The 26,524-nt window shown below is 42.9% G+C and overlaps 1 protein-coding gene across 4 annotated transcripts in view; it reads right to left on the bottom strand.

The window, feature by feature from the left end:
* Positions 1–215: 215 nt before the first annotated feature.
* Positions 216–26,524, bottom strand: part of DDRGK1 (DDRGK domain containing 1) — a 40,796-nt gene continuing 14,487 nt past the window's right edge. For 2 of the 4 annotated variants that reach the window (XM_082315873.1, XM_082315872.1), the window contains 7 exons: positions 24,504–24,610; positions 22,410–22,511; positions 12,078–12,200; positions 9,863–9,901; positions 4,806–4,862; positions 3,128–3,176; positions 216–1,801 (listed from right to left, as the gene is read on the bottom strand). In XM_082315873.1, the coding sequence (XP_082171999.1) occupies positions 1,629–1,801; positions 3,128–3,176; positions 4,806–4,862; positions 9,863–9,901; positions 12,078–12,200; positions 22,410–22,511; positions 24,504–24,610 (650 nt within the window). In that variant the 3' untranslated portion in view covers positions 216–1,628. Of the gene's footprint in view, positions 1,802–3,127; positions 3,177–3,215; positions 3,892–4,805; positions 4,863–9,862; positions 9,902–10,373; positions 10,464–12,077; positions 12,201–22,409; positions 22,512–24,503; positions 24,611–26,524 lie in introns of those variants that run through there. The other 2 variants (XM_082315874.1, XM_082315875.1) reach the window with 2 other exon arrangements.

A 26,524-nucleotide genomic window follows, 5' to 3' on the forward strand; every position in this document is an offset into this window, starting at 1 on the left:
GGCTGAGCTGAGATACAGAAGCGTGTAAAAGCAGACTGCACAGGCTTGCACTGCACAGGGGATGTGGTGGTATTTGTTACATCCACAGAAAATGATTTTGTGGAATACCTCTGGTCTTTGGCTGGCGCGCTGGAGCCTATGGCATCACTGGCTGCCTCCTTTATCTCATAAAATCCTTTAACACGTTAAAAAAAGATCTCTCACATACAACTATCTGCAATTCTTTCAATATTGTTTATTTTATTAAAAGAAGAGTTCAGGACAGAACAAAAAAAATCATGGCAAAATCAAATTTTGAATTGTTAAGAGACTTTACAAGCCTCGATCTCTTTTTGCTGGTCATCGTTGTGGCACACGGTAACGACGTACCGACCGTTCCCATCCCCGTGGGGTGCTGCGCTGGAAGCCGGCACTCCTGCAGAGTGTCACCCTCGGCAGCAGCACAGAGATTAAAAAGAAAAGATGCTGCCTTCCGTTGTTTTATTGCTATCTCATCTCACTGATAACGCAGCTTTTTGTCTCCTCAAGTTACCTCCGAGTTGGGCAGAGACGAACCCAGCCCCTCCTGCCCTCCCCAATTACCGTATATCCACATAGATTCTGTTGATTTCAGAAAGGAGAATTAACAAAGCGTCAATTAGGCTATTAAAAAAATAAATATTCTTATGCAGGAAATCTACTGACCCCTACAATTAATGTATTAATAATCATTTACTTGTACTTAATTGCATGACTCATACTGCCTGAATTTTTTATTTTCAAAAAAACCAAACCATGCAGAACACAAAGGCCATGGGGCGGGGGTGTCCGAGGCCTTCAGACACACTGAGCTGGCTCTTACTTCAAAGGATGAATCACCAGAATCTGGTTGATATCAGCAGAATTGGCCTGCACGATAAATGAGGTGAGTTAGCCTTTCCCCAGAGGTGTTTCTGGTCTCTTGGCTACAGAAAAATAACGCAGCTTGGCTGCGAGTGAACTTTTTACGTGATATAAACCAAGCAAAACGTATTTCTATAGCAAAGGTTTTCTGAAATAACCTCTGGAAGTTCTCACAACGTAGCAAGCGCTCTTTCTAGAGTTTCAGTATATATTTCAGTAAGAACAGAGACACGCTTGCAGTAGTTTTTTTACTCTGTCCTTCCAATGGTGCTACAGAAGACAAATTTTGCAAACCTCACCCCTACACACCTACTCTTCCGGGCTGGACATGTCATTGCCACAAAGTTACGCAGCTCCGTAAGTGCAGAGCAAGCCTGGAGAATTCTGAATGCAATCAAACCCAAATATATTTGATACAGACATCAGAATCTGGAAAAAATAAAAAGTCTGGGTATAGTCACATGAGACTGGCTGCCAAGATAATGTAAAAATTACTGGTATTTCTGGGGTGCAGGTGCATCAGAGTGTTTTAGCCCCAGGTTCTTGGCCAGCCTCTGGTGTACAAACGACTGTCCTATTTTATACTAGCTCTATAAAAAGAAAGCAAAACTTTTGATCAAGTCTTGCAGCTGACGCTTAAAATGAGCATCCTATCTTCAAGCACCGTGAATGGACTGGAGGGGTTCTTGTTTGTTTTTAATTACGTGGCTTATTCGTTAAAAGGTTAAACTCCTGCTGTATTTTTCTCACGCCACAGTTGGAGCAACAGCTCGGCTGTCAGGCTGGAGGTTGATCAGGGAATTGCTTGCTTGGGCCAGCTCCGCGATGGAGACTCGTCCTCTCTGTTTGATGTACTGAGCCACGGCAGCCATCTCCTCTGGAGTGATGTAGATGAACTTTCCTCTATCATCAATCACACCTACGGGGGGAAAGGACGGACCTTGAAGTCAGCACTTTGGCTCCTCTCACTTCCCAACAGACATCAGTCACTTCTTTTGGAAGGGATGTTCAACCTGCTGAGGCTGCATTTCATATCTAGGGCAGGCAGAACAACGTGCCAGCAGTCAGGCTTTTATCTCCTCTCTACTCTTGGCTCTTTGAGCAGGGCTATGACAATACCCGAGTGCCTTGGTAAGACTAATTTTGTAGCAAAGTAACACACTCTTTTCAATGTACGCAGCGAGGCGGCAGTACCACAGCAGCTACTTCAGGTGTATAGTTTTGGGGCTGATGTTCTGGGCCCGGGCAGCTGGCAGAGAAAGGCAGAGCGGCAGGAGGGCCCAGGAGGTGACTCGGAGACCCCGCGGGGCCCAGCTCAGCCATTCCAACTCACCCTCTAACAGGGAATGAAGCTCAATTTCCGTATTTCGGTTGCTCCATCAAGAGTGAGAATAGACCTCTCTGTTCTTGACGCGTTACAGGACCGAATGCAAGGCAGAGAGCCTCACTGGCCTGCCTTTTAGGCCACGGACACAGCCAGGACAGTACACATCCTTACGCTTTGATTCAGAGCACTTTTCGGTCCCTCAGATGGGTATCTACATGTACACACCAAGACAGTTGTTTCCCAGCCATAACCACAATATCAAGTCGGTAAATGTTTGCATTGGCACCTTCCCCTACTTCATCCTCGGAAAGAAAAAGACTGCCCAGCAGTAAGCCAGACGTGTTCAGACAGGGAGCTGCCCACATGCTCAGTCTCTGCTTACATTCCAACTTTGATCGCGTGAGTACACGGCCAGGAACAAGCACTTCACTTCCTACAGCATCCTGGAGTGCTCTGGATGTTTGCTTCCCCCACAGCGTGCCGTGCCCCGGTACCGGCTTTAGCCACAGCACCTTTAAAACAGGCTTGCAAACTACCCCAAAACATCCCAGTGAGTTTCAAATTCAGATTTTGGAAGACATCATTTGCAGCTGGCTGCTCAGCAACCCCTGAAGGCCTTCGGCAGGGCTCAATCAACAGGGAGAACCTTGTGCTGGTTCCTGAGCGGTTGGGGACATTCACCCCCCGCCTCTGTATAACGTATCATAGGAGCAATCACATCCCATAGCGCTTTAAGCCGTAGTTTCACGGCAGCTGAAGCAGGGATAATAAAAATATCTATTTATCAAGTACGACTAGGATCTTCTACAGTTTAAAACAGAAACGACACTGGCAGCCTCTCTCTACAACAGTTAAGAGATTTTCTGCACCACCTATTCACCAGCTAAAATAAAGTCCCCTTTGTGTTTTGGCTGTCACCTGTTAGAGTGCCATCTGCCATCAGGTCCTGGATTCTGTTAATTGCATCCTGTTCAGAAGGGAAAAAGGAATAACAAACTGATTAAGAGGAAAGCAAAAAACATTTCACATGTTCAGATAAACTACAGATGGAGGCTTATGTTTAATTCCTCAGCGTTCAAGACTTCAGTGAAGGATACACATCAGTACTTCCACACAGACAGCTGCAGTAAGCCCTTTGGTCTTAGAAGGATGAAGTGAGCTTCTGCATTTTGGGGCGTCCAAATAACTTCCCTATCCCCAACAGAGCCTTTAATCGCCAAGTTAGCTGTCGGTTTGATGGAAGGGGGGTGGTTACACACATCTTCCCAGGGAAAGGCTGTATAGTGCCAACGCAACACGCAGTGAAGTACACCGAGGTACTTCTCCAAGAACCTGGCTACACTTAATACATTCCAGAGCTTTTTCTATTTTTTTTTCCTCCTCCATTTAAGAGGAAACCTCTGTTACCAATCCAAAGAATAACTTGTTGAACTTATCGCTGGGTTAACTCTATAGTTACTCCAAGCATGCAGTTCCACTACACCGTAAACTAGTGTCTAAGCCCTGTTTTCCACAGTTCTGCCTCTCTCCCTTTTTCGCCTTTATGTGACTGCAGAAGCAAGTTATAATTTAGATTTCAACCAGATGAATTCCCTTACCTGGCTCCCTGCATGCTTAAATGAAGTTCTGGTGTAAGAGCGAGGCAGGGGCACAGCAGCCTGGGCTTACAGCAGTGGAAGCTGCTGTGAAGGGGCACCCCAAGATCAGATGAGGTACAGAACAATAGAAAACATTGGTCATTTAGAAACAGATGTCAAATGTGCTCAAATTAAAATAAAAAAAGCCACAACTATTCTTCAGAGTCAAAACATAAAATGTTTAGAGAACAGAAAGAGGACAGAGGAGGAAAAAAAAAAAAAAAAAAAAGGACAGATATCACACCATGAGCTCACTTTGACAGGCTTATATGGTGCTGAGAGGGACAATATTCTTAAGTAATGCACAAGAAGATAAAAATTAGGGTGGTCAAACACTGGGACAGGCTTCCTAGAGAGGCGGTCGATGGCCCAAGCCTGTCAGTGTTGAAGAGGCATTTGGTCAATGCCCTCGACAACACGCTTTAACTCTTGGTCAGCCCTGAAGGGGTCAGGCAGCTGGACGAGACGGTCGTCGTAGGTCCCTTCCAACTGAAATAGTCTGTTCTGTTCCAGAGTTCCTGAATGTTCTAAGAATACACACGCAATTGGAGCAAAACACCTCATCTATGGATTGTGTGCAAACACAACAACATTGTCCAATTATGCAGGCAGTGTCTGAATTTGCTTCTAGCTCTGCTTTTGATTCTCAAGTACCCTGAATTGCTCTACTGCTAGATTTGCAAACACTATAGGATCCATTAGCCAACAGGCAGCTGTGCAAGAGGCAGACCGAGCACTTTCCACTGAAACAATCTTGTAAGCCAACAATCCTTCACCAGCTGGACGGTACTTTGGTGAATGGCCACATTTTTAGGGCTGATTTTGCTGAACTTCACCAAAATCCAGGCATTTTCAGTAATGCTGAGACACTTGCATATGTGTTACCCTTATCTACCAACTTTCTCTCCTGTCCTTTTAAACTCTTTGCTTGCCCTTGCACCTCAAAAGGCAGTACTTACCTGTGTTCTTAGGCCCAAATGTGAAGCCAAGTCCTCCAGCTGGATTACCTTTGTTTTCTACAGAAACAAACAAGAGTTAAATGCAGCGGATGAATCAGAGGGTTAAGCATATTTCTTTCTTTCAAATAAAAAATTTATTGAACAGACAAAGTAGAATCTGCCGTTCTAACTAACCTTTCCTAGTAAGCACTCTTCTCTGACGAAAAACTCTAATTCAGGTGACTTAAACCACTCTGCTCTGTGGAAAGACTGGATGCTCTGACCCACTTCAGCGAAGACTCAAATACATTTGCCAGCGTTCATTCTGAACCTTTCCTTACAGGTTCCTTACAGGAGGACAGGATGAGCACAAGCACAATAAACAGCCATGGCTTGCTCTCCCTGCCACCTGAGTTTCTCAACTGCTGCCTTTAATTTCCAGTATGCTTTAGCAAGGTCCCTTTTTGTTTGAGAGATGCTTCAAAGTACATTTTAAAATGATCACTGGTATATACCAGCGCATACAGAAAAATCCAGACAAGACCGGCAGCATTAAGTGCTTTAGTCTGTTTTCCTCACGTCATATTAATGCCATAATAATCCTCCTAAGCAAGTGAACACCTTATTAAAATTGTCAGTGTACTGCTAGTGCACTCCTGCGCAGGCAGCGCGATGATCTCTGAGAATGAAGGCAGAAGCAGGAACTGCAAATTTTCAGTTTGCTTTTGAAAGAGATTCTTACTGCAGCCTTTCTCAGTCAGGACGCAGTCACCGCTGCTCACATCTGGTTTTATGCTTCTCTGTAGCTCCAGAGAATTACAGAGAAAACACCTGGTGCACTCATCTGGAGCTACTTGGTTCCTGTTTTCTTATCTGCAAAAGTTTTAGAAACTCATCTGTTTAGATACAGTAGAAGGATGCACTGTTTACAAGGAATTTGGAAAATATAAAACTTTGGAAAACTGTTCATAACATTCTGGACTACATTCCTAAGAGCCATATATGTACGGCCACAAGAGCTACATTTACATTATCAGATGCAATACTTCAAACGATAAACCCATTTGTTTCTGATCTTGAAAGTACGCTGGAAGGACACTGAAGAAATAAAGAAAGGCTGAAATAGGTGAATCTTTTTCATTAATAAAAATCAGACAAAAAAAAGCCACACACGGACTTAGTAGTTGTGAAGTTCGATGCAGCCAAGCTAGAGAACTGAATACCATGGACTGAACGCATGGAACTGGAACCAGTCCATGGAATTCAGTTCTCAGAGCTGGGAACTGCCAAGATTCGTCACATCTTCTTTTAAAAGGATGGGGGGGGACGGGGGGGTGCAAAGCCACATAAACAAGAAAACCAGGATTTAAACCTTCACTGAGAGATATTCACTCTCAATGACCAAGTTTAGTTAGTGGAAGCTTTCCAAGATAGATCCTGCTGTGAACAAGAGCCCTGAGGGTGGGGGGTGATTAGGATGCACTCCCCACACACACTCTGAAATATAACGACATTGTGAGGTCCCAAGCAAACAAAACATTTCACCGCATGCTTCACATTTTAGAGACAGGCTTAACTTTCATAGAGCTACATATGCACATCCACATTTTACTGAATTCATTCAATTTTAGGTATGATTCTGCTGCTGTCCTCAGCAAGGGATGAAACAGAGCAAGAGCTCTCAGGATTAAGACAAGTAGGATTTTTTTTTTTTTCCCCTTATCTTGTAAGCGTCACTTTTCTGGAAAAGAAAAAAAAAGAAGGGGTAAAGCCTCCAAGTCCTTCGCTATCCCTTTCAAATGTAGTTTGCTGTTTCAGTTCACTGGCTGCAATTCAGATGCATTCAACGATACACTGTCAAGCCGGGTGAGAACAGTTTGATGGGCAAAGCGCAGGCTCGTATTTCCCTGGGCCAACGGAGCCAGCGCTCCACAGCAAGGGAACTGCTCAGCCACTCTGTAACCTCTGCCCACTTAATTATTAACTTTTTAAAGTGCTCAGAGTGCCCACAGAGTTGGTTTGTAAGGCGAGTTGTGCAGCTACAGCCCTGCTGAGTAAAACCATAAGGCTCCCATTAAGAACTGGTTATTCTGCTCCTCTGAGAGCAGAGCGGTCACGTCCGTGACCTAAGGACCGGCCGCTGCAAGAAGCGAAGGCACAGGATGGCGACTGCAGCAGAGGCAACGCCGCAGCCTGAGGTGTGAGGGTTTGGTTTAGTTTGGTCTGGAGGAGAGGAGGCTGAGGGGAGCCCTCATCGCTCTCTGCAACGGCCTGAAAGGAGGCTGGAGCCAGGGGGGTCGGTCTCTGCTCCCCAGGAACAAGCGATGGGACGAGAGGGAACGGCCTCAAGCTGCGCCAGGGCAGGTTTGGGTTGGGTATTGGGAAAAACTTCTTCCCCCAAAGGGCTGTCAGGCCCTGGCCCAGGCTGCCCAGGGCAGGGGCTGAGTCCCCATCCCTGGAGGGATTTAAAAGCCGGGGAGATGTGGTGCTTGAGGACATGGTTTAGTGGTGGGCTTGGCAGTGCTGCGTTAACGGTTGGACTCGATGATCTTAAGGGTCTTTTCCAACCTTAATGATTCTATGGTTCTATGTGAGGTGGTGATATTGCAGCAGACAGACTGAGGCTGAGGGGCTACTGTGAAAGCCCCAAAGGAAGGGAGATGCTCAGCTTTCAGAAAAGCAGAATCGGGGGGTGTCGATCCCTTTGCTGCCTTTGAGAAAAAAAAAAAACCAAAAAACCAAAACAAAACATTTAGAACAATCCCACAAGGCAGAGCTGAAGAAAAGAGGCTGCATTTTATTTCAAACACCCTTAGGAACAAAGCATGGGGTGAGCTACCTCCAGCCAGTTATACCAGTAAAATAAGTTATTCACCTAAATTAAATTTTATGTTTTAGAATGCCAATCGCTCTTTTAATTTGTAAGTTTTTCAGACAGCTACTAGCAGCTTAGCACTGCTTCTTGATGTAAGTCAATGGTTTCTGTGACTAGAACAGAAGATAAGGGCTATACGTAATCTATATATTAAGCATACTTTCAAGATTTTAAAAAAAAAAAAATCCAAACTAAAACTTGTAAAAGAAAGCAATGCCCCAGTTCTGCAACTCATCTCTACATAGGAAGTCAGGTGTCGAAGCCCTTCTGAATTAGGTTTTCAGCCCGTGCTTAATTTCTCTGACGTCAAGTAGAAGTGACTAATATAAAACTATACATACACGCTTAAACACTGAACTGAGAGTTTGTGACTAATCTCTTCCATCCATCACAACCACCAAGGCAACGTGCAGAATCAGACCCTACTGCGTTATCCCTTGGAAACCCTCCCAGCTTTAGTGGAAGATCCCAAGGGACACTGAAATATCCTATTGTTCTACCTACTGTTATCCTAGAGCAGCTTGTGGATCAATAAAGAACAGCACGTTTTCCTTAATGCACAGCTTGGCAGTATCTTGAAAGCCTTGGGAATGGGTGAACTGGGATCACACCGTACCACGTAGGCCATTTCCACAGTTAGTAATTGAAACGGAGGGTGGTCTTAACAGACATGGACATTTCAAAGCTCCCCTCCCTTTCAAAGAAAGCTCTCTGCCTTCTGAGGAGAACAGAATATCAAAATCGCTGCATGGCTGCAAAATGAAATGTGCCATCGTCGCTCCATGGTTTTACTTAGGCTCTTTAAACATGTCACCCATAGCTTTTCCAATCTATTCTCAGCTGTCCCATCCGCTTTTGGCAGCGCTTCTGCTCAGAGCTGACTGGCTTACGCTGGGGACTTGGTTACTGAGCAGGGGCTGCAGCAATGAAGCCAAGTCCTAGCTCCGAGTGCTCCTAGCTTAGACATTTCCAAACTCCCCCCAGAGATCCCGTTGATCCGAAAGCACTTGGCAGATGCAAACCTAGCAGCCTCTCTCGCTGTGGCCTGATGGCAATGGGATACGGCACCAGAAGTGGCAGTGACGCAGGAGGCAGAGAGCAGGGCAGCAAAAGATGCTTGCACCGCAGCGTTGCAGCGACTCCACAACGATCGAGCCGTTGCTCTGACTTGCAGGGCAATCACTCGAATTAACTTTGTGAGGAGAGTTACCCATGAGACAAATCTGTTTGCAACTCCGGGTTTTTGCTGGGGTAACGGACGTGTAAAACTGGCCCAGAGTGCGAGATTCTGGATGAACACAATGATGAGGACTTCACTGAGTGTACAAGTGATTTGCTTACTAATGAAGCCTTTCACACACATGCCATACATTCTCTGATAAGAGTCCAGTTTCCAGTGAAGGAGGAATGGGATTCATTAGGACAAAAGATTTGCATAACATTGCTAGAGCAAGAGTAGAAAAATGCATTTGATCTTTCATATACCAATAGTGGAGAAAGAAGCATTTGTCCTTACAGATCAAAAGTGGAAATCCTCATGAACACGCCACAGGTTTTAAGTAACCATCCATACAATATGATGAAAGGGAGACTAACACACCCTGTTAAAAACAAGCGACCTTCTCCTTAAATATCCCTTCCAAACATGAAGACAACGTTGCAAATTGCACGGATAAAACCAAGAAAAGAAATCGCATGAAAAGCTGGATTGAGCCTTACACTGCCAGTGTTTCAGACACAAACGCATCCTGCACGGCAGGCCCCACGCTGGCACAGCACGTCTCACCCATGCTGAGCTGAGATGTAGGGACTGTTTTCTAAATCAGTAGCCGATGTCCACACACAAAAAGCCTGAATGCCCCAAATCCCAATCAGCAGCAAACATTGCTGTTCATAAACTCTGAGGTGATCCACCAGGTGCAGAGTTTATAACGCCTGTCCTTATGAAAGAGGGCAAGAGCTACAATCCCGCCCCAAAAAGCCAACACGCCTGTAATTACAAACCATTTTAACAATGCTCATGCATGGTTAAGTAAATAATGCAGACTTTATCTAAGGCATCATTTTTGTTACTTGTTGAATATTTGAGTAAATCAAAGAGGAATTAGAGATTTCCCTTCTTTCTGCAACTCAGCTCTTTGACAAAGATATTTTACACAATCTAACAAGTATGGAAGGAGGAGAAAGACCAATGGTAGCTTACCTTAACGTATTCGAGAAATTCCATTAGGAAGCTGCGAGACTGGATACAGCAAGGAAAACAATTGTTATTTTAAACTCAGGAACTTTAAATGCATCACAAACTTGCTGAGAACAAACATTATAAAAGCTTGCATACTTCCAAAGTTTTAAACATACACACTGAGGGAGATTTTGAACTGGAAAAAAAAAATATCTAGATTTAATCTTAACTAGGAATTTACGGTAGGTATTTTCTAAGACAGAATATGGCTCAAGTACAATTTGTGTTTAAGTGTTTTCTGAAAGGAAATCTTTGAATCTTTTATTCTTCACCTCATACATACCCTGAAATAACCACATCTGGGTGAGTCTGTGCCTTGTGTATTAAGTTACATATACACACTGAGGACGTTTTGTACAGAGGTAAAGTACAAAGCGATTCAGGAGACAGCTCACGCAGATGGTCAAGTGCGGCACGCAGCTGCGCAACACATGTGGAAGCTCAAGCCATTTTCAAAGCTACGCACCTGAAATCCGGCATTTTAATATAAGCAGCTCAGTTTTCAAAGGCAACGTGAACAATGCGCATTTAAGTTAACTGGAGATCAAGTGACTCTGCAACCCTGGAAATCAATCAGCCTTAATTAACTGCTTAGCTCTGGACTCAGGACCTTAATTTTCAGCATGAGTTTCAGCACGCTAGCCTCAACAACACGCGGCAGTCACCTATCGTAACAGGATAGCAAAACGCTTCAGTAGGTTATCCACCACAGGGCAGAAGGGTGGCTTGCCGTCTCCGCAAGGCTGGCGTCTCCAAATAGCTACGCACCTGTGCTTGTTTCTGAAGATGACTTTCAAATCGCCTACTATTAAAGTGCTACCTCCCCACTCCTACCAAAGATATCTTATGTTGAGATCCAGGCACCCTCAACTGCCTGCCAAGCTCTTTTGAGTGAGGAACACCCTTCTCTGTTCCTACATACAGAAAGACAAATTTCTCCTTGATGGGCAGCTGTAGAAACACAGACAATGAACACGTTCTAGCTTTAAAGGGTATCTAAAGTGGAACAATTTAATATTTAGCTACAATCTGGTCTTCTAACAGGACAGGCACACATTTTTGAACAAACTTTCAACAGAAAGTATGCATTTCGCTGTTCTCTGCATCTTGGGAAATTCCCCATCACCAGCTACAACTTCTCTTGGTGTTAACACCGGCACGACGGAGGAATTTATCTCAATGGGAAGGGGTCCGTAGTGAGAACTTGTGAAGCGGTACTGACTCACTACCAGCTCCTCAGCCCAAAGCCACTCTCAGTCACGCTAAGGGCAAATCCATTCAATTCAACAGGGTCGCTTTAGCAGAGGAGCAAATGCACACATGGCTCTGAAAAAAATACTTATCATGAAATGCATCGGACAGCTCAAATTTGGCAGCCTCAACCCAAGAGCAACTTCAGCGTTTGACAGCAATTAAAATGAGTCTAACAGGTTTTCAGCAGACAGAATAAGAACACTGCCTCCCACAACAGTGGAACTTTTTCAAGTTTGCTGCGATTATGTCAAGTCTCACATTTCAACCACCATCCCCAGCAGCGCGTCTGCAGGCAGCCACAGGAGGAGCACGCTAGAATGCTGTGCAGCGTTTGAAATGCTATCAACCACAGCAATCATTTGCCACACTGAATGTACAGTTTTCCAGCGTACAACCCACAAGCACCTAGGTTGCGTCCTGTGAATTCTCTTAACAGAAGCCTTTTAAGACAAGGGCTTGGTTTTTCATTTGATTTCACAGCAGCTCCGTTGGTCTAGAAAATAAAACCAAAACCAAGCAATTCCTCCCAAGATATGTGGGCACTACCAAACTCCATATTTAGCCTTGCTTTCATCTGGCCCACTGGTTATGGGTAGAGCAAAGCTGACGACAGTAAAAGAGTATCTGACTTCCAGGATGAGTTTTATTTCAGTCCTTACGTTAAGGGAGAACTCATTTCCAGCGATATGCATTTGCCTTAGCACTCTAAACTAACTTGTAGGAGTCTGGAATGAGGGACTGTAGCATTCCACAGGAAATACTCCAGGTTAACATGTGCCATATACACAATTTAGTTTTTACAAGCAAAAACATTTGTCTGACTCCTACTTTCAAGTTCATTTTACATGAGACAGAATGCAGTAAGGGCAACCTGAGTTTAACAAAGAGAAAGGAAACTGCAGTAACAGCCTAACATACATACCTCTTCCTCTGTCATTGATTCTTCAACCCCTTCCTCTTCAACTACAAAACTCTCCTTCAGCTTCAGGTACTCTTCATACTCTCTCTTCTCCTCTTCTTCCTTTGCCTTCCTTTTTTCCTCTTCCTGAACAGAAAAGATGACAAGTGGTCAGTTTGCTCCTCCCCAAATCAGGTTTAGTTTTAAGTAAAGGAGCATCTTCTTTATCTGCAGTCTGGTTTTACGAGGACAGACAGCAGATAAAAAGTTTCTAAAATGAGTCTAAAGTTCTCCCTTGCTGGCATCATTCATTTCAGAAGCCACCCTTAGGGTAGTAACCATCTCACATGGTAGCGTAAGCCCGCACACAATATGCCTAGGCTGGTTCTTAACAGATCTGACACAGGGGAGAAAACCACTCTTATATAGCAACCTGCTTTCTTAATTTGCATGAATATGTTTCTTCTGCAGATCCCGTGACAGGAAGTCCCTGCCCCTAACTGTACTTCGATGCAACATCCACATTTTCAGTAGCTGGCCCCAATTCTGCTCTGACACGCACCAGTGTACACTGGGAGTGATCACAAAGAATAGGGGAGTTACCCTGGTGTCCATCTGTGTCTCAGAAGAAGCTGGCCTGCCAAAGAGTTTCAAGTAAAATCTCTTTCTTAGGACATACAAGCAAACTATGTCTACATGGAACGTAAAGAACTGTATAAAGTATTTTAGGCATAGGAGACAAGGTATGATTGTATTAAAAAGTTTTTTTTCACGTGTTTTATTGTTAGCCAAAACCTACAGGCTCTGCTTTTAGTTATTTGCAATAAAAATACTTCCAGTTACTTACACTGAAAGAAATGTTAAAGTCTTAAAGAAAAAATAATGCTGCCAAGCCAGGAAACTCCAAGCCCAACACCAGTGAAATGGTGATGCACGCTAGGTAATGTAGAATAGTCCCACATTCACACAGCAAAACTGCGATTAAAAGTTTTGGAATGTGATAGATTACTTAAAAAAATGCTTCAAATAAGAACAGGTTTCTACTGGGACCTCATCAATTTGCAGTTTTCCAAGATTTTCTACTAAAATTTGTTTTGTTTTTCTCCAACACACTTTACACATGTAACTTCACACAGAAAAAAAATGTTTCCTTACACAATGGTTTCTTCCACAGAGAAATCTATGTTTGTACAGCACCTGGCACAGTGAGGGTCCAATTTGACTGGCCTCTGGTTGCTATCACATTGCAAAGGCTTGAGTAAAACTGTGAAAGAGGAGTTCTTCAGATTTCAGTGACAATCTCTGGGCATTCCTTTACTATTAGCACAGGAATTGATCTCTTGAAGAACAACTATATTGATTTCTAAATGCTTGCCATGCTACATCTTTGACACTAATATGGTAATTGCTTCCTTAAATGGCTGGAAAGCAAACACTTGTTCCATTAAAACAGGAAGAGACAGGAACAGGTAATTAAGTATATTGAAAAATGTCCATCTTAAAAAAGATGCCACGTATGGCCAAAACCAGCAAGATACCAGAAATGGTCATGGGAGGGTTGCCCTTCAAAAAAAACTGAAGAGAAAGTGTATTTGGTTCCCATTGTATTTAATCAAACTCCCAGAAAGTCACGAGAGGGCATGCTACCAACATACAAGTATGAGAAAAACAGGACCGAAAGGATCTTACTGTATGTGCAAAGTCAGAATCATTTTTTAAACCGCTATCACATGAAGAAACTACAGATCTGAGGAAGCTCTTGAGACAAAACAAGACCATTTTCTGGGTCATTCATCACCATCACGATTATTAGCAAAAGCCCAACAGTAGATTTTTTCCTGATAAGCGCTACAGGTGCCAAGAGCCACATAACTGTATTTCATTTGGAAGTGACAGCAATTGTTCTTTTCTTCTAAGTGCATTAAATTTGATCTTGATCCTGGAAATACAGGAATAAAGTTCTTCCCTTGGTCTATTACAGAGCTGGTAATTCAACAGGATTTGAAATGAGGGAAAAAAAAATAATCACAAAACCTAAAAATTGCTCTGCCAAATAATTTCTAGATTGTTCTTAAAAAAAAAAAGAAAAATTAGGAGAGAGTGTCCCGTTTACAAGTGAGAGCAACAATAACTGAGAAATATTTTCCTGGTTCTGGAAGGTCTAACAAATGAAGACAACTCGTTCTTGTCTTCCTTACCTACTCAAAGAACGGTACCTTTAATTTTATTACAGCACACCAGCACATTAATATCAGTACTTCCATTTCCAACATATGCAGAAAAGCATCTCTGCTGTGAGACCACAGCAAAGCACCCTGCTACCAGTCCCTCTTTTGCGGTCTCCCTAAAAGCCAACATGAGTTTGTTTTCCAGATCCCAGATTTTGATGCTACAATCAGCAGGGCATTTTGCAGGTGGTCTGAGCCACTGCTGTGGTAGCTACAGCGTCAGCCCTCAAAGCCTCCTGTTTCTGGTGGTTGTAGCCTCCTCCGTAACACTAAATATTTCCAGAAGCCTTTTCATCTAATAACTAAAAATCCCAGCCACTTCCTGCACAGTCTCACATGCTTCACTGTCTAAATTCACCTATGATTCAATCATCTGTAGAAAAAGAAGGATTTAGCCAATCTGTAAACTGGTTCAAAGCCAAGAGGAGAAATGACTTTGCATAACTGCACTGGGAGAAGCAACCAGCACCAGGAGTGGAAGCTGAGCAGGGGGAACCCTAGCAAAGTCAGACTGTCTGTTAACACTTATTTTCAGCTATTTTTTGCCACCATCATGCTAGCACTCTTCTTTCACATGCAGTTGCATGGTAGGTGCAGGGTCAAATTCAGGCAGGTTGCATTCCCACAAAAACCAGTCTGTCTGTATGCATAACCCACACACAGAAACATTCTCAGCACCCCAGGATCTACTAATGAAACAGAGACCAGTACGTGCTTCATGCAAGTCATACAGGGGGCACTCAGCTCAAATACAAATTTAAAAAACCCACATCTTTGTTCGTCAGGTTTCTTTGCCTCTCCCCATTCTGATCTCATTAACTGCTGTGGAGTTAAGTGGTAAAGCATGTGGCTGGGAGGAGAGATAATAGCTGGGCCACCTCCCTCCAACCATGGGTGGGGTGGTGGGGAAATCCCAGCATCATGGAAATTTGGTAACTGCAGATGCTCACCTTCAGCTGCCTGCTTTTTTTTTTTTTTTTTTCTTCTTCTTTTTTTGAAGCAGGTTCACATCTCTCCTCACCCAACTAAATGTTACCCAAACTGGGGGCTGGCTACAGTGTAAAGATTTCTTTTTGATCAGTTTACTATACTGCATGTGAAGAACAAACTCTCCCACTTTGATCATGTCTTTATTGGGGGAAAACAAAAACAAAAACAAACACTCATACCTGTCTTCCTTCTCTCCTTTTTTCTGACAAAACGTCCACATTATCACTGCTGGATCAACTCTCCCTCTGCATGCTTGCTGTGAGTCTCATGTGCCAGCTGGCGTGGCAGAGACCCAAGAGCTTCCAGAGCTTCATGGATCTGTGGATCTCCAGCGCTCTGGAAGGCACTTTTCAACACCCATTCCTATACTGGATTCCTATACCTTACCCCTTCCTATACTGGATCTGATCAGCACTGACTTCCCACTGCACCCGGTCCCAGTCCTTCCGCTGCCCTCCCTCCATCCCACCGAGGGCCTGGATTTGCTGTGAGGCTCCTTGCAGATCATTACCTTCTGTTCGCCTCTTACCTTGATCACAATGATTATTTCCATGACATCCAAAACATTAATCGTGCCAACTGCACAAGAGCCCAATCTTTTACCAGGTGAAACCCACAGCATCTTGAAAACTCTTTTAGACTTACAGCTGGAAGCAGACCTTGACTCTTGGGATCACAAATCCCTCTGGAGTCCTGGGATGCTGCTTGAGTAACCGCACCGTTCTGGCTGGTTGACAGATTACAGCCTTTGAAGGTTTATCATGCATTACTATTTTTAGCAAAGGGTGAGGACCCTTACAGTACTGTCCAGCAAGAAGATACTGAACCACCGTTTCTAGCGTTTATTGCAGTAACCCATTTAAGGTGACACTGAGACTAAGCGATATCGGCCTACAGAGTAAGTAGCTTTTCTGAGAGCTTTGCCTAAGCAGCTTTCCCAGAGAGGAAACTGCGAGTTGCACGCTGTGCCATCTCTCCTCCAAATCAGATAAAGGACCAACTTGCTGACAAACAAATAATTTATAGGCAGCTTATTTGACTGCTAAGTGGAAGAGATCTCATTGCTAGTGAGGAAGACAGAGCAAGCACTGGACTCTCTTCAACCACTACCTGCTACCCGTCGTTCCCTGTTTGTGGCTGTTTCCTTAACATGCAGAAGGAGGAAAAGCATACCGGTTCCTATGCCAAATGCTTTGAGGTTCATGGACCAAAGAAACCCGCCTTGTATAACATCCAGTTTTCGTGCTGTTAGCGCAGGTTCTACAGGAAGCAAAAAGAGACTTTACAGTATATAATTTGGCATAGAGCAGATGGATCTCTAGGATTCCTCCCCCCCCTCCACTATTTAGACACAAAATAAAAAAAAAAAAAAAAACCTTTAGAAAGACAGAATAAGTGTTCTTACCAGTCCTCATCCCCTCCAGATCAGAGTAGAATGAGTTTTCTGCAAGCTTTTCAACTTGTACTTCCTTAGGAGAAATTAATTTTCAGGAAAGTATACACACTTGAAAACCGATGCTTAAACTGAAACTACACAGTAGTCCCCCTCAGCCTCCAGAAATGCACTGTTTATGTATGAATAGTGGATATAAATGCCAAACAGATAATGAAAAGCTCTTTTGAGAGGCACACAAATCTCGATGTTCACGTAATGCTACACATAATAAAATAACTCAACAATCGACATTTTAAAACTTGGTGCCTATTCTTACATGATCAAATACCAAATCAAAGAGCCAAAACTTGAGGGTCTTAGTTCTCAAAAGCTTCAACAGGACCTTTGGGATCACTAGCTGATCCTCCACTTCTGTAGCTCTGAAGATCCAGACCATTTTTATTTAGGCACTTAAATGCAAAACCGAAAGCCTCAATGAAATTGCCCTAGTTTGGAAACCAGGCACAGCTGTGCTTGAGCAATACAGACCTCATTTTAATATAACAGTGAACACCAGTCCCCACTCCTGCTACAGCCTTTTATTTCACAACAGTTAAAGGCTTGCTCGCTGGAGGACTGCTAGTTTCTCTCCTGTATCAAGCTATGTTTCGAGAGCAGTCCGCTCTGCAATGGATTTGCAGGCAGCATGCCCCGTTCAACGCTGCTTTTCAGTAGAGAAGAGCGATGACTGCGAGCCCTGCGTCTGCACAAGCAGTTTCCTTAGCACGGCAAAGCGAGGCTGAGGGAGTAAAAATCTACAAAAATCCCTGTGCACAGGGAAACAAAAAAAAAAAAAGCTCTTGTGTGAGCAATCTGCAAGGCTTTGTATGAAGACACTGTTTTGCAACATCAGAGGAAGTTCGTTCTCATTGATAAGGTGGCAGTTGGTAAACCATCTCACCACTAAAAAACTCCAAGAGTGAAAGGGAAATCCCCAGGGTAAAGCAGAGCTGAAGCAAATGCCAATTATAAAGGACCTTCCTCACATGCATAGCCAATCAGGTCATCAGAACACTGGAAAGGAAACTTGAATTTAAAAATATATTATCTGGTTTGCAACACTGGAGCCAAGGGGCAACCACATTTTATTTATATGTGCATACAAATACATTTAAATAGAACCAGGGGGTTATTTTTCCTCAAGAATATGCAAGATTTTAGCCCGCATAACTCCCTTGAAGGCACAGTTCCCACCTGTACAGCACTGTGTAGGGTTGCCCAAAAAATTAGAAAGAAATATCAGTTTGCCTATAAAACAAAGTGGGTTTTCATCTGACTCAAGAATTTATTATTTCCACTAGACTCCATATCTCAAAATACTTGGGGGGGGTTGTGTGTGTCTAAAAGGGTTAACGGTACCAGTGACTTTATCAAAGATCAACACTGGGGAATTTCTAGAAGATCTGCACACTGCAACAGGATTTTCTGTCCTCCTGAATCTATTTGGCTCTCCTCAGCATCTGACAAACTTTTAGATGGTATTTAATGGCGCAGGAATCGCCTCTTGCTGTTGACTAGGATCCAGCTATTAGTTTAAGGCTGTAGCTGGAACACTGAAAGGAAACTCTCCTTTACACAAAGCAAATCTCAACGTTCACAGAAGTTCGCACAGTTTTGGTAGCACTTCTTGGGAGAGAGATTGAAAAAAAGGTTCAGCTGAAATTTAGCTAACAAAGCTGGCTGCACTTGTTTGGAGACTAGAATCACTTCAATTCTCTTGTAAATACACTAATTAAATTTATTCAAAATGAAATTATATAAAGCATAGCCACCAATTTTATGAGTTCAAATCTTTGAATGTGCAGCAAGTGAAACAATAAACAATTCATGCAGTTATGTCACTACTTTTCCTGGAGGCAGTAAGGCTTCATCAGTGGTCTTAATGCCTTTCCTGTAGTGCATAAGAAAGAAATAAGAACTAGCGGACTTGCCGCTGTCACCATACCTGCAGAAATGCTCTGATGTATTGGAAAAGGAAGGGAAAAAAAACGGAAGCTGACAACCGTAACATTTCTCAGGCAAACTTCAGCGACAAACTCGAAATTTCTTGTGCCTTATGGGATTATATAAACTACAGAAACGTCAGTAATCAAACTGCCTCCAAAACTCATACAAGCAGCCACCCTCTGGTTTCTATCTCATGACTATCGGTCACTACTTGAGCTACCTTTCATAATTTTGCCTTTCCATTTCCTAACTTACATGGGGGAATAGTATCATCACATCTGTGGTTCACAAGGGCTTACTCGTGACAAAACGTTACTTGTGGAAATGAAGAACCCTTTCTCCGGAGGAACGTATAAATGACATTTTATCCTATGTATTCTATAAAAACACACAATAAATCCAATGGTCTCTTTATCGCTTATAGGGGCCTAGAAGAGAGGCAGTATCTTTTACATCATACAATCAGTCTGTAACAAGATTTGAAAGATAAGACCTTATGATCATAAAGACAGGCTATGCTTACATGCACAGTAATCAAGTATCTATTCGTTCCATTTGTTTCCCCTCCTATCACCCAATCAAGACTAAAACACTGAAGTCTTGTTATTACCATGCTCCCTGTAATACTGCTTTCTCTGCTGACTGAGGCAGGAACTCGAGCAACACAGCCTAAACATGTACAAGTCTTGAATTGTTGTTTCCTGTTGAAGACTCGGATGAAGACAGAGACTAAAAATTACCAGAAGACAGTTGAGGATGGACATTAAATATTGTCAGACACTTTGATCCACGCTCAAAGTGCTCAGTGGGTAATGGATTATCAACCTTAGACCCAAGCAAAAAACAAAATATTGGAAACACTTTCCCCTGAGTAGCAGAATAATGTTTGTGATGTAGCCTGGTGGGTTGGCTTGCTGCCCTGATAAAGACTACTGGGAAAAACAAACAAACGAACCAAGCAATAAAAGGTTAAAATTACAGAATTTAAGTAGCCAAGGAAGTTATTGCCTAAAGTGAATAGCAAGCTAGATTCAGGCATCTGAGCAATTTTCAAAATTCTAGTCAGTACTCCTGTGGGCTGTTGAGCACAAAATTTAAAAAATAAAAGAAAAAAGCCAAAGCCTAGTTTATATTCCTCTTTTTCACTGAGCCTTGCGAAATGGAAGTGTTTTAGTGCAAACTTTACTAGGAACACTGAAAACTAAAATAAAAACAAATAAGATTTTCCTCATTCAACCAAAATAAATTACTCAGCCCTAAATTGAACAGAAGTGGGTTAAAAGAAGTTAAATATGTTAATAAGCACTTTCTGTGTGAAGAAACCTCTAGTTAGAATTTCACTCTTATTTTCTACTCAACTTTTGAACCATGCCTGACTGGTCCTGATTAGCCAGCTGCACTGCTAAACCCCAGGCCAAACCTGTAGGCAATCAACAGGATAACAACGTCTTTGTCCTGGGCTACAGCTCCTTTTGAGCAGGTTGGCCAAGTTCAACTGCAATTTGCTTAGCAATTCACCTGCCGTGCTGGCTACCACTCTGGAAGGAACTGAAATTCTGTTCATTAGCCTCCTCTAAAGGAAGTGACATTTAAACAACGCTAGCGTCCAGCCAGTGTGCCCTCCTAATTCCCCCCAGAGTACTGGAGTCCTTTGGTTCATTTCAACCAACTCGTCAGGGTTTCAAGGATACGGAATTCCCAGAATCTTAGGAAAAATATATTAGGGAACTGGGTGGAGACAAAACACTTAAAAGAATACACCACTGGAGGGAAACTGCCACCTGAGTTACCCGGTATGCCAAGCCCCTGGCAAGCAGGATGGGCAACAGACGTGTGCTTAGAGGCAGCCAGAGCTTGTCTCACCTCTTTCTGAGCTGGAAGTACGAGGGGGAGAAACTGGCAACGCTTAGGAGAAAAGCAGAGTGGTCGCAGGGACCGCGAGGCAGAAGCCGGTGCTACTGAAGCGTGTGGGCAGGGGAAAAGCGGCAGACACGGATCCGCAGGAAGCCAGGGGTGATAGTTCTGCTGTTAGGAAACAGCTTGGCTAAGCACAGGAGCGCCTCCGACGAGCTGAGATCAGTTATCCAACCTCAGCGTTCACACTTTGACCACTACCAGGTACTTCTAAATTTGTACATCTTTCTCAGAAGCGCAGCTGTGGAATAATTGGTCCCCTGGAAGTTTATTCAACTTGCTTTACAAGTCAAAGTCTCAGACCACGCTACACATCCTCATGTTGTAGTACTGACATTCTCCTCATCCATTTCAGTTTTTGAAATTCAGGAGCCTTCTAGTGATGAAAAGGAAACAACAGAGTTCAGAAGATAAAGGATTTGGGGGGCAGGGATAACCCCAGAGGTAAATGTACATTCTACAAAAGGTCTCATGGATACAATCTGCGTGTGTAATGTATGGAAAAAAATTTTTAAAATTGCTTCCTCTTGCCTTCGTGCCCCCAACAGAGAAAAGGGAAAATTGTCCTTTCCACTTTTAAAATGTTATCAGCACCACTCTCCACTTACACAACCTGCGATTAGAACAAATTAAAGTAAATCTGCTCGCTGCAAGCCAGAGACGCAAATTTCCATGCACATTTAAGTATCCCAAAAAATTCACACTGAAAGCTGGGGGCTGTGCTCCCCTGGGACGGCAATTAGTCAGCAGAGGGTTGTGCAGAACGCTTTGGTCCCTGCCTCCAGAAGCACGTTGCAAAGCTACCGCACAACTCGCTCAAGCACCAGAGAGCATGAAACTCGTTCCTAGTTCTTAGCCAGTAGCACTGATGCCCAGAATACACAAAGCAGCTTTGAAATAAGTTTGCCTCCTTCGGTGATGAAAGTATTCAACAAAAGCATTTCAATTGCACAGTACCTGTTTTTCTGGGTCGCTCCTCCTAACACACACATTCGCATGTATAGTTTAGAAATCTTTAATTGTGAAGCACATGTAAATTTGTATAATTAGAATAAAATCGTAAAATTTTACACAACAGTTGCAAAAGCGGTTGCTGATGTCTTTCACTTTCTGCCCTGTTGGTTACAGCTGGCAGGCACGCAGGCAGCACTAATGAGCATAATGGAACAGGGTTGCGAAGTCTCCTCCGTTAGGAGATGCTCAGAGCTTGGCTGGACGAGGTCCTGAGCAACCCGCTCTAACTGGAGATGGGTGTGAGCAGGAGGACCGAGCAGATGGCCTCCAGAGGTCCCTTCCAACCACGTTATTCTATGATTCTGTGATAACCAAACTTTTCCTGCCAGACACCAAGTGAGCAACCCCCAAAATTTCTCTTGCAACTAGGTACAACTCCTTCCTTCATATGCCTGCACTTAAACAGCTCCCAGACGAACTAAGGGCCAGCTTTATCAGCGATGTTTGCCAACATAACCAATTGCCCAAACAATCTGTCACTATGGCATACAGCAGTAGCAGATCCGCTACCAGGAGCTGGGGTGGCATTTTGTCCTAGACTCGACCGTGGGCGGGTGCTTGCTGTTACATGTGTGTATTGATGTTTGGAGCAGTTTTCACTTCTGTCAAGCACTCAGGGGAACAAAGCTGGGATCTACAGTTGAAATAACTGAGTATTACTGTAATTCAAACAAAACGGAGCAAAAAAAAAAACCCCAAACAAATAAAAGATGTATGCAATAGTAATGAAAGCCAAAGGGAGTTCTGCTGATCACAGAACTTGCATAGAAGCAAACTCAAAGACAAACTTGGTTCAAAATTTCCATCTATAAATACAACCAATCCCACCTGTCGTTCTTCTTCAAGACGTATTCTCTCCTCTTCTTTCCGCCTTTCCTCCTCTCTTTTTGACTCAAGTTTTTTCCGTTCTTCTCGCTCTGCTTCTTCAGCCTAAAAAAAAAAAAAAAAACAACAAACAAACATTATGCAAGCCAGGCCTTACTCATCCTGAATATATATTTTTTTAATTTCATACTGTGATACCATGGAGGGGCTTCTTACTATCTTCCTAGATGCATGTTCAGAAAGAAACAGTAAAGAGAATAAGAAAAATAAGTCATTAACTTCCTCCCCCACCTCCCCAATCTTCAGCATGCTTAACATTGTGATAAGCTTAGACATTACCCTTCTCACTTGCATTATCTGTATCTCAATAAGGGTTTAAGCTTGGTAAATGCATATGAGCTTATTACTATAGTGATATTAAGTAATATTGTGTCATGGCATTCCATTTCTCCTCACTTAAAATCTAGTTAGAATGGACTCTAAGGACAGGAAACAAGGAGAGGGGAGTATGAACTTTGTAAAACCAAGTACATTCAAATTTATCATTAACCTGGGCAGAATCTCTTAAAGAAAAAGTTGCATTGGTCTCTTCAAATCATTTCACTATTTGTTTTTAAATCAGACCTAGTGAAGAGATTGTTGCAAAACGGTAAAAAATAAAAAGGGTGCTTAATGTATCATTTAGAGATGTTTTTTTAAATTTGTTCTTCAGTCTCTTCAGTATACTTAAATTTGAAAATATATTAAGAGAACAAGCAGAACACATTCAAACAGAGGATCTGTGGCTTTGAATGTTTCAGCAGAAAAGACCTAACCGAGGAATTTATCTGTCTACATGGGAAAATAAAAATCAGCATGTTTTAAAATGAAACAAAAGATTCCTCACTCCACCAACCGATGCTTATCTAGCTTCATTCAACCTTGCTCAAATTTTCCACAAAAAAAAGAGGCTAATTAAATAGAATGAATATGGAAAGTAATGACAAAATGGTTAATGCACAGAGTTAGTGAGAAAAGCAGCGTAATGGAAGCTTATCTATAACATAATAATAAAGTTTATTACCAACTGCCCTATCTACAGGGCATTCCACTACAGCGTAAAGCAGAAACTGGATTTAAGCCTCTGGTGACACTAAAATTCAGGATGGGATTTCACTGGCTTTGTTTGGACCCTTTACATATTAGAAATGTTAGCAGTTTCATAAACCCTGTCTTTTTGTAAAATCTGTGAAGTCCACCGTGCATTCCAGCCTCTGTTACGCAAAGGCTGTTTAAGTTTTATCTACTTCTTGCAACGCCATGTTCCAAGTTACAGAACAATACAGAGCTTGCAAAAAAATATATCGAACTAGAAGGACTTAACGTATAACCTGCTGCCTTCCACGAGCACACTTCAGAAAGTTTCAAAAAGCCTGTTTCCCTGGAATTAACAGCAAAATGCTCGGCAAAACTGAAAAAATGCAACAGTATTTAAGTAAGTTCTTTAACACACAGAATTTAAGAAAGAACAACTGAAAAGCTACAGTGTGTTTGCTCCATATACTTGGTCTCTGTTTAAGGGCCAAGCTTCAACCAAAATCTGACTGCATCATGGATTTCGGTGGATTACAGGGTCTGCTTTTTATCTCCCCCAGTCCATAAAAACAACAAACACGGCTAAACATAGATAAACACATACAAAGCTTTTGCATGATGAGAGCACATAAACACTACTCAGAACTGCCCACAGTTTTGGTCACAGACCCAGCGTTACAACAACGTTATGTGGGCTTGAGTGTGTTTTTAAGGGGAGACAGTACTGACACTAAGCTGCAAACCAGTGGAAACATCCAGTAAAGAGCATTCAAGGGTTTAACTCCCCTGTCCTCCCCACGAGAATACCAGAGAAGCTAATGGAAAGAAAACGAGACACCATTTTCCACAGCCCTCTTGGGATATGACATAAAAAGCTGAATTTACATTTTTAAAACCAAAACACAAGCGTTGCAATGATGACACTGCCTTTGCCTTGCTGGGGTGTCTGTCATCACCGGGTCTCTGCTGAGCGCTGCTATTCAGGCTCTGCTCTGGGCTCTATACGTGGCAGGAAATGCTTACCTCTCTCTGTGCTTTTCTGGCTTGTTTCTCTTCTAATTTCCTCTGCTTCTTTGCTCCGATTTTCCCAGACACCTGAAATTCTGGCACCTCCTCAGCATCATCGTCCTCTGCAACATTGCGTAAATGACAAATTTTAAATCGTCTGTAAAAAATCCCTTTGAGAAACTTTGCTGCTTCCTAGGAAAGCAGCAGCAGATGAAAAGGAGACACACATACATTTCAGACAAGACCTATTAGATGGAAAAAGGCAAAAAAAAAAAAATCACACGAGACTGCCAAAGCCACAGAGTAGAAGTAACAAGGCAAACACACACTCAAGTGAAGTCAGAAGTAAAAATTTACTTGATCTTTTGAAGGAAGGCTTTTCATAAACGTTTCCTGCTTTCCACAATTAAAAGATATACTTTCTCTTACATATAAAATGTGCTAATAGTTGTCATATAACTGCTCAGCACTCACCTGCAGAGACTTTCTTCCCTGTTACCTTTAAGCTCAGCTCAACAGACATCCATTCAAAAGTGGGGTTCAGAGGCATGCCACTCATCCACTAGTTCTAGCCTGATAGAACTAACCTTTAAGGAAGGAGGAAAAAAAAAAAAATTCCTGCAATGCAAATCGTGGGCTCAACTGCAACAAAACTACATGTAAATAGTTCCCTGTTGTACGACAATTGGTTGTTCATAAAGATGATTTCTGCAACTGTGAAATATGAAAGCGTCATGCTCAAATGGTGTGCAAATGCATTATATTTCTGCTCGCCCAGGGGCTAAGTAAGACTGAAGAGCTTTTAAAGACTGCCATTTCCTCCCCGCTCTGCCTCAACCACTGTCTCATGAACATTTGGCCACTTTATTTGCTAATCGAAATTAGCCCTTGATCCTACAGCACAAGTACTGTGGATTGACCTCAACACTCAAAGAGAAATCATTAGCTCACTTCATGAAACACTACACAGTATGTAGAGATTCATGCGTCTGAATCAGATGGCAGAATCAAAATGAAAGATCTTTATCGCATGGATCCCTTTTTTGGGTAAAGTAATTTATACTTTGAGCATCCACAGTGCTGTTATGCTTGATGCTGACTTCAGATCCACACACTTGAAGTCTGCCGAGTAGTTGGAAGAACGGCACTGCCAGCTCCTGCGATTTTCCCGAAATGCAGTGTTCATTTTGGGAGGGAGAAGGGGAGAATCATGCAGGGGAAGTTCTTCCTCAGTTAAGTTTTAGCCCTCATCGTTGAGAGGGAAAAAAAAAACCAACCAAACAAACGATTCTCCACTTGCACAAGCCCTGAGCCCTTGGTTTCTAAGACCAAGCTAACAAGAAGAAAAAGCGTGTCGCGTTTGATAGCCGGTTTCAGAGGAGCCGGCAGCAGCCGTACCTGGTGCTGCCTGTGCCCTGGCAGTGACCAGAACCGGTTCGGCAGGGCTGGCAGCAGGGTGTTTTCCATCGGACGCTCTCTCCATAGAGCCTGGTCCCCTTTTTTGGGAACCCAAAAAAGCTGCTGTTAAAGGAGCACATGGATGAACGAGACTCACCCTTCTTTTATATGTAGAGTTAGGTTTGAAACACTCCTGTTTTACTAATTCCAATACACGGTATGGTACTATGGTTAAGCCACCGAGACACATCATCAGAAACAAATGTAATTGAGAGCTGTGTAGGTGGCTCTCAAACAACTTAGCTGTTTTCAGGACATGGAAGTTAGTATGAGGCAGGCTTGCTGAATTGGGCTTCAGAGAATTACTGTTATCTGACTACTGAGATGATCAAAAGGGTTCCCCCTTCCTACACCACAAACAAAGAGAGCAATAGGGGACACTCAGACTTGACACAGTTGCTTCTACAATTTTGCTGAAGTCTAAAATAACTTTATTTTTTAAATACTGGGCCAAGGGGAGTTCCAAACACAATGGGTGAGCAACCCAGCGTTAGCGGTTATTACTCCAAAATTAGCAGTTCAATACTGGTATTATTCTTTAGAAAATTATTTCTGGAAAACAGCACAGGTCTAAAACA

This window comes from Platalea leucorodia (assembly GCF_965183815.1).
Source record: "Platalea leucorodia genome assembly, chromosome: 6".
NCBI classification, from domain to species: domain Eukaryota; kingdom Metazoa; phylum Chordata; class Aves; order Pelecaniformes; family Threskiornithidae; genus Platalea; species Platalea leucorodia.